The sequence below is a fragment of the Camelina sativa genome, chromosome 12 (genome assembly GCF_000633955.1).
Source record: "Camelina sativa cultivar DH55 chromosome 12, Cs, whole genome shotgun sequence".
In the NCBI taxonomy this organism is placed as follows: domain Eukaryota; kingdom Viridiplantae; phylum Streptophyta; class Magnoliopsida; order Brassicales; family Brassicaceae; genus Camelina; species Camelina sativa.
In genome coordinates this window covers 27,613,674-27,622,538 of record NC_025696.1, presented here as the reverse complement: position 1 = coordinate 27,622,538, position 8,865 = coordinate 27,613,674, and the positions used below count along the sequence as shown (strand labels likewise).

At 35.3% G+C, this 8,865-nt stretch overlaps 2 protein-coding genes across 3 annotated transcripts; one reads left to right on the top strand and one right to left on the bottom strand.

Annotated features, from left to right (window-relative positions):
- Positions 965-1,751, bottom strand: LOC104732726. The gene is made up of 2 exons (XM_010452306.2): positions 1,478-1,751; positions 965-1,387 (listed from the first exon to the last, which is right to left on the bottom strand). The coding sequence occupies exons 1-2, from the start codon at positions 1,618-1,620 to the stop codon at positions 1,075-1,077; spliced, it is 456 nt and encodes a 151-aa protein (XP_010450608.1). The 5' UTR covers positions 1,621-1,751; the 3' UTR covers positions 965-1,074.
- LOC104732725 (uroporphyrinogen-III C-methyltransferase) lies at positions 5,077-8,305 on the top strand. 2 transcript variants are annotated; one of them, XM_010452305.2, is made up of 6 exons: positions 5,077-5,344; positions 6,496-7,068; positions 7,158-7,235; positions 7,328-7,397; positions 7,552-7,829; positions 7,929-8,305. In XM_010452305.2, exons 2-6 carry the CDS (start codon positions 6,517-6,519, stop codon positions 8,076-8,078), a joined length of 1,128 nt encoding a protein of 375 aa, XP_010450607.1. In that variant the 5' UTR covers positions 5,077-5,344; positions 6,496-6,516; the 3' UTR covers positions 8,079-8,305. The 2 variants fall into 2 exon arrangements, with proteins under 2 accessions (XP_010450607.1, XP_010450606.1); XM_010452304.2 differs by lacking the exon at positions 5,077-5,344 and adding an exon at positions 5,930-6,196.

The following is an 8,865-nucleotide window of genomic DNA, read 5'->3' as shown; positions in this document are numbered from 1 at the left end:
AAAAAAAAAAACAGATTGTTTTACCTTCAAGGCAGAAACCATGATTTTCCCAAGAGTTGGGAAACAAAGTTCGTGGTCCTTGCTAATTTTGTCTGTGCAGATTATAACAGACAAATCAAAGATTAAACATAGATGCATGACATTTGACACAAAAACGAATTTACCAAAATATCGAATAAGAGATAAAAGACCATAAATATATAAAGATAAGAACAGATGTAACCTTTAAAAACCAACACCGAGTCACGTTTATCCAATGGAATGGCGAGATGAGTATCCTTATTAGTGGTAGCGAAAACACATCTTAATGTTGTTTCATCAGCCATAGTATGCAACGGAAATGATGATTATATTAGGGTTTTTTGAAGAAGCTAATTAACAAGAAACGAGGCTCTCTCACTATCTCTCTAGTTTCTATGGACGACATTTATTTATATGCAAGAGTAGCTTTCTTCCTCACAAGTTAAAAAGAAATACCAAAAGCCACTTTTTTTTTCTTTTTTTGGGAAAACGAAACGTCAATAATACTCAATACTCAATACTCAATAGTATTATCTTTTCCTCTCCCGCATCGTTTTGTCGTCCTAATGAGTTTTAAAATTTTAATGGCTCAATTTATTTTTTAATTAATTTTTCTTGTATTTATTTACAGCTTTTATTATCGCTCTTCCTCTCTCCCCACCTTCCCTTGCATGACGGCCGATGTAAATAAATTACTCGTGGCGACTAATCCGTATATTTAATTACTAAACTGTTACTGGGTGGGGAATTGGTGATGCGTGGCCCATCACGTTTGTCCTTAAAGATAGATGAGTTTATTAGTTTCAACTTTCAAGAACAGAACATCACGTTTACTACTAGATGATCGAATGTTAAGCATAATGAAATCATGCATTTAAAACAAAACAAAAAATGATTTAATAAAAAAACATAAGAACACATGATGTAGTATAATAAAAGAGGGAATCATTTTATTTTAATTGGGGTAATTAAGCGTCGATGTTGAGTTTCGTACATAGAGAAAAAGAAAGAGATGGGAGGTTATTAGCTCCAATGACTATTTGTATGTTGAGTTTAGAAGCGATCAATGATCCTCATAGCAGCATCAGAGAGTTGGGCATATATGTTGATTTGGCTAAATAGCTCCAATGACTCCTCATACAAATACTCATCAAACTTGACACTCTGGAGATTGGACCGACAGCTCCAAGGGTAGCTAAGTGCAAGCATTATCGATCTAGCGGCTTTGTCGTAATCACCGCTTCTCAGATCCGTTTTGGCTTCCGATAGTTTTTTAGGTACCTTCATGGACAAGTCCTGTTTGCAAGCCTTCAAAACTTTCTTAACTTCAGCTTTGTCTTCCTTTGACGATAGTTCCGTTAGGTTGCTACAACAATTCAATACTTGTTACACTATAATCAAAGATTTTAAGGAAACAAAAAAACATATATGGTTATTAGATAGAGAGGACACTTGCTTGATGATGATATTAATTAAGGCGAGAGTCGAGACAGTGTATGACGACTCCGGCGATACCAACAGGGTCAGCATGAACGGAGGTTGGGTCGGATTCAAGACACTGCATGCATGTGGTCGGTGCTTGTGCATTGTGGCATTCATTTATCATCAGATTTTTGTCGGCCCAAATCGGAGAGATGATCACTAGAAGATCATCAAGTTTGATTGTTGTGTTAACTTGATGATCATCATGCCAAATTGCCAATTAAGGAAAATTATTGATTTGATTGTTATGTTATAGTATTTCTTTTGAGGGGTGTGTGAAGTGATATGCGTATTTAAACTAAGAATATGGGACCGTGGTTGGTCACGACTCACGAGCTATCTCTCGTTCATGCATGAGGAGGTATATCGCTCTATTGTCACATACGCAAGTTCAACCTCTATTCAATTTAACCTTTTGTTAACTGACCATTCAAATGTAAGCTGCTCTTCTTATTTTACTACATTTGGTATCAAGCGGGTTAGATAAGTATTTCCCTTGCCAAAAATCAAATAGCCTCAATTCAATGTTATATAGAAAGATGGCAATTTATATAACCTACTAGAATATGAACCGTTCTAGAGCACAAATTGAAATTCATTTTGTTTATTTTGTAACTTTTATTCAAAACATCATATACGTGATTATTTTATTTGTTTTAAAATTATTATTTTTTGGATATAACACTATGCCATGAAATCATATGTTGAACATGACTTATGAAAATAACATCTTTTTTATAAGATCGATCTATTCTAGTAGATCTAGATACTGTGGGTTAAGTTGTGTGATAAGAAAAAAATTTGTTTGTTAATTTTATTTGATTTGTTTAGTGTTTAAAATTATATATTATATTTTGATTGTTAATTCTATGACTTAACCCATAGTTTACGACATATTAATTTTAGGACCAAATATGTAACGTATGTTTGTCAAAATTATCTTGACCGAGAAAGCCTACCAAATAAAATTATTCCAAACTTTAATTTAAACTTGTGCTATAGCAAAAAAACATATTTCTTGAAATTTTTCATATTATTGATCTGTGCTATAACAAATCAAACTAGAGTGTTTATAGTTTTTACCTTTTTGATCCAGCTATCATATATTTATGATATTCTTAAAAATATCAAATTAAACTATTTTAAAATATTACAAATTAAATTATTTAAAAAGTTTATTATAGTATATAAAACTATACAATTCAATAATATAAATATATTAAATTGAATTTAAATATTCAAATTTTGAGCCGTTACTCAGTCAAAATTTTAGTTGAATAGATATTTTTAAAAAAAAATTAAATAAAATTTGGGAGATTTTATTTTATTTCTTCAATCGCCTAACAATATATATGGTTGTGTAAATATATTTATCAAACGTGTTTAATAGAAATTTTTTTTATTAAGGATTTGTTTTTATTGTTTTATTTATCTATATATTTATTTCTTTAAGTTGTATTATTCTTTGGAATATCATCTTTAAGTGTATTCATTGCAAGTAATTAATAATAATGCAGGTAAAGTAATTATTTTAACCCCTAAATCTCGGTATGACTAACGAAGTCAATCTATAAAAACTATTTTGTAATCAACTAATGAATAAAATAATAACTATAACTTTATAACCTATAAGTGTTATATAGTATACCAAAATGAAGTTGTGTATTTACGAAATATTAAATAGAGATGTTTTTTAATTAATTTATATATTACTCTATACAAGCACAACTAGCATGATGATGATATATGGAGGCAATTTAGAATCTCTACCCTAAAAAGTTAAACTAATGTTGTATAGGCACACAACTAAATAGTGTCTAGTGTCTATATACTCTACTAATAGTCTATTATTAGCAGTTGTTGTAGTATTTTATAAAATAGAGAGACTCCACGGTCAGATTTTGATATGCACTTCAGCACTTCGAATGATATTTTTTCGAAGTAGTCATGTGAGTGCCGAACTTACAGCCTGTAAAACAAAACAGAATCGTGAAACCTAAACAATATTATGATGTTACCAAATCTCGCATCGTTTCCAGACCAAAACAAAAATTATCCAAAGTTCACTAAGAAAACGAAATGCAACCGACATTACTCAAAAATAAAAATACAATACAAGGTTTGTTATGTTTTGCATTCCCTACTCGCACTCTTTGACTTCTTCTTCTTCTTCTTCGTGCTGTGGCCATCATCAGTCTCCTCGTCTCCTCCAGCTTTACTTTTCTTTTTCTTCTTCTCTGATTTCTCGTTCTCCTCTGCTGTCTCCATCTTCCTCTTCTCTTTCTTCTTCTTTTTCTCTGACTTGTCCTCTTCCATTGCCACCACCTCTTCTTCTTCTTCTTCACCCTTTGCCTTCTTCTTCTTGCTTTTTTTTGCTGAGACATCCTTTCCTTCATCATCTAAACCAGGAACAGGTAAAACACTGAGTCCACATAATGCTGATTACGAAAAGAAGATTATCTATGATATAGAGATTTTAATACTAGTAATGTCGTACTTATATTTATCTTTTGTAGATCCTCCTAACAAGAAAAGAAAAAAAAAGTAAGTAACAATAGCACAGTGGAGTGGATAATAATAACTACTAGTCAACTAGTTTTGATCGAAATGTGAGCTGTGTCACACACATCGCATCGTAAAGAGTAAAGACTGTTTGCAAACGTATTCTTTTTACCGCGGTCAGTCATTTTGTAAATAACACGTATCAAGTTAAATGTCTACGTCGCGTTGAAGTGACATTCGACGTATCAAATATCATTGAACCGACGTGTCATTGACGTTGAAAATGGACCTGAATAAAATTATGCCCAATAGAAATCTCAAATATATCTAGATCTAAAACTTTAAAAGTCCAATTAAGGCCCAATTAGTCACTGGTCGTGAAACACACAAGTCTTTCCAGTAAGACTCTCCTGCCGCCGTGTGATCTTAACTTTTGAGCTATGAACAAGAAGCAGAATCTGTTAAACCTCTTTTCTTCAATCCAATTAAAATGAAAAGCTTGACTAATGAGTATAAGATGGTATTTATATACAAATACCATCTAATATTATAATGAGATTCTCTCAAGTCTCAAGTCTCAACCAAACCCTTGTTATTAATTAGGCAGTCAATTTATTCATCATTGTCTCTGGAGATTCATGTCTTTGAGTGTTTTTTAGATATGTGGAACACAATTTAGAGAAAATCAGCTGCATCTCTCAATCTACGGGTATGGTTAATGTACCTCACCAAAACCCTCAATAGTGTCCTTATTTATAAATGAATTTTTCTTTTAATATGCGGAACACAAAACGAGTTTGAGGTAAGTGAAGAAGATGAGATTAAATAGAACATTCTGCATATGCTAATAGTAGTACTAGTACTAAATTAGGACTAGAGAGAACAAGTGCTGAGAGAAACTAGATAAAATATTAGAACAAAACTACGGATTTGCCCTCCAGTTGAGTTGCGAGAGTACGAGTCCCCCCTTGAAAGCATCAAAGGGTTAGTAACCCTTTTGAAGAGAAGTGCCCTTTCGTCCTCAGATAAAAGTAACCAAATAATGTCACCAACAAACATAAATACATGTGCCTATTTCCAAAAGCACACAAGTTGGTGTCAACGCTCACTTTGGCGTGTGTTCATTCTTGAATCTTCCCATTTCCTCATCCAAATTCCGACACAACTCTCTCTCTCTCTCTAGCCGCCAATTGTTCTCCACATTACAAAAAAAACTCCTTCATCTCTCTCTGTCTGGTCCGATCTCTCTCTGATGCTCGCAAATCTATCATCTTTTTAATTCATAGTTTCTTCTCTTCTGTGCTCGTAATCACAAATCGGCGGCTTCCCCAGCTCCAGGGTATGATTAATTTCTGTGTTTATTGCTCTGCTTCGACACTTCAAACTTCAAAGTCTGTTTCTTTTCTCTCTCTCTGAGGGTTCGGTTCTGAGTTGCGTTGCTATTTTACTTCGAGACTGAGACTTCTCTTTTATCTTTTCTTATTGAGTTATCTGAATCTGATATTGAACTCTTTATCAGAATTAAGGAATATTTTTTGTCAAATTACATCTGGGTTTGTTGATGATGATGTTTTGATGTTGATTGTTGATGATGATATGATGATGATGATGCTAATTATGGATCTAAATCTTGTGCAGGCGTGTGTTGTTGGTTATTAAATGGCTCTTGNGGTAGGTGAACAAGAAGAGATTAAATAGAACATTCTGCATATCATATGCTAGTGCCTAGTACTAGTACTAGTACTAAATTAGGACAAGAGAGAACTAGTACTGAAACTACGGATTTGCCCTCCGTTTGAGTTGCGAGAGTACGAGTCCCCTTGAAAGCATCAAAGGGTTAGTAACCCTTTTGAAGAGAAGTGCCCTTTCGTCCTCAGATAAAAGTAACCAAATAATGTCACCAACAAACATAAATACATGTGCCTATTTCCAAAAGCACACAAGTTGGTGTCAACGCTCACTTTGGCGTGTGTTCATTCTTGAATCTTCCCATTTCCTCATCCAAATTCCGACACAACTCTCTCTCTCTCTCTAGCCGCCAATTGTTCTCCACATTACAAAAAAAACTCCTTCATCTCTCTCTGTCTGGTCCGATCTCTCTCTGATGCTCGCAAATCTATCATCTTTTTAATTCATAGTTTCTTCTCTTCTGTGCTCGTAATCACAAATCGGCGGCTTCCCCAGCTCCAGGGTATGATTAATTTCTGTGTTTATTGCTCTGCTTCGACACTTCAAACTTCAAAGTCTGTTTCTTTTCTCTCTCTCTGAGGGTTCGGTTCTGAGTTGCGTTGCTATTTTACTTCGAGACTGAGACTTCTCTTTTATCTTTTCTTATTGAGTTATCTGAATCTGATATTGAACTCTTTATCAGAATTAAGGAATATTTTTTGTCAAATTACATCTGGGTTTGTTGATGATGATGTTTTGATGTTGATTGTTGATGATGATATGATGATGATGATGCTAATTATGGATCTAAATCTTGTGCAGGCGTGTGTTGTTGGTTATTAAATGGCTCTTGTCCAGAGGATTCCAGTTTCCTCTTCTAGTGTTCGGAATTGGCAACAAGCCAGGACCAATAATTTGAGTCCTGTTTGTTGTTTACATTACAAGACTGCGTCTTCTTCTTCTTCTTCTTCTTCTTCTTCGCCGTTTACAGAGAAGCACTCTGTGGAGAGGTACCAGAGGGATCAATGGCTGTACAAGGCGGTTGAACCCACCCCGCCATCGACTCCATCTCCATCGCCGTTTGAAGATGAAGTCTTTGTTAGGGAAAACGACATTGCATCGCAGCTGCCTGAGCTGAAGAAGCTCTTGTCTGTGCTGAGAGAGAAGAGAGTTAAAGGCTGCAAAGGTGGTGATTGTGGACCAGGAGATGTGTATCTCGTTGGGACAGGACCAGGAGATCCTGAGCTTCTGACTCTTAAAGCTGTCAGAGTTATTCAAAGTGCTGATCTTTTGCTTTACGACAGGCTTGTCTCCAATGATGTCTTGGAGTTGGTTGCTCCTGATGCTAGGCTTCTTTATGTCGGCAAAACCGCTGGTTATCATAGCAGAACTCAGGTAATGCCCTAAGTCCTTGTCTTATGGATTGGTTAGCTGGATCATATTGTCACAGATAAAGATCATTAAGCCTTATGATGTTGTTGCAGGAGGAGATTCATGAACTACTCCTAAGTTTTGCTGAAGCTGGTGCCACTGTTGTCAGGCTTAAAGGTGGAGATCCTCTGGTAAGCTTATATATCTGTTTCTCGTACTCTCTATAATTTCCTATATGGCTCCTTTTAAAATGCGTTTGTAACTTCTATTTGGATAATTTCAGGTCTTTGGACGGGGTGGGGAAGAAATGGACTTTCTACAACAGCAAGGGATTCGAGTTCAAGTTATCCCAGGTAATGTTGTTAATCTTGTCACTCTGTTCCAATCTAAGCAACTGCTTTTGATTTTCTGATTAATGTGGATGTTGCATTCTTTGGGAACTCAATATGGTTGTGGTGACTGAACTGGTTAATCTTACTGGAAGTTTGCAATTATAAATGGTTGCAGGGATTACTGCGGCATCGGGGATAGCAGCAGAGTTGGGGATTCCATTAACACATCGAGGTGTTGCAACTAGTGTGAGGTTCCTCACTGGTCATTCTAGGAAAGGAGGGACCGACCCTTTGTTTGTTGCAGAGAATGCAGCTGACCCGGATACAACACTTGTCGTTTATATGGGTTTGGGAACGTTACCTTCTCTAGCGCAAAAACTGATGGACCATGGTCTCCCTTGTGATACACCAGCTGTTGCGGTTGAACGTGGAACAACTCCTCTACAGCGTACGGTAAGCAACCAAACCATATACTCTCTTCTCTGTGATTTCCAGCGCGTCTGTTTGTTACTGTGAGAGTGCGTTTTCTCAAGGCTTTGGGATGTTGTGCAGGTTTTTGCTGAGCTTAAAGATTTTGCAACTGAGATTCAGTCAGCTGGATTGGTGTCACCAACGCTCATCATCATAGGGAAAGTCGTCGAGCTCTCGCCTTTATGGCCACATTGCACGAAAGAATCATCCTGCCTTGTAGAGACCCGTTAGATGTTTTCATCGAGATTACTGTGAAATTTTAGGAGCTATGAAGGTTGAGAGATGTAATAAACAAAAGGAAAGCTGATATTTTCTCGTGTCCGTGTCCTTCGATTAATTTGGGCTATGCCAATGTAATAAACAAAGGCTTCAAACAGAGCCAATATAACGTTGGGGTAAAATTTAGGAAAAGCCAAGTTGCGCCTAAATTTTTCACTAGTTCATTTATTAATGATTAATGTTTTTGGGAAGAAAAAGATTAGAGAATAAATCAACAACAAGATCACAATTCATAACCAAAGTTTACACATTCTATACTTGATTAAAAAAGGGTTAACATAGTTCTCTAAGAATCTAAAAGCTAGAACAACAAAAGCTGGAATTAAAGGAAAGAAAAGTTAGAGCAGAAAAGCTCCAAAAAATGAGATAAAACACGAAGTTACCAAAGTCCAAAAGAGCAGAAATGCAGTTGTTTCAGGCCTCAGATCGTTGTCAAAGGTAGAATTTTCGGTATGAGAAAGAGATTGTGTGAATCAAAAGGGCATTAATTAGATAGATATTAAAGACTTTTAATTGTAAGGTGAAGGTGATGTGTAATGTACAACAATTTACCCGTGGTACACCACATGCCAATTTTTTATTTTATTTTTATAAAATCAATTAATTGAGTTAGTTTATTGAAATGAATGTTTTTCTTTGGTAGTTTATATAGATGTTACACTGTTATATACTGTATATGATTTGTTGTATTTTCTAAATTTAAATATATATGGTATGGTATATTTGTGGTTGAATATCA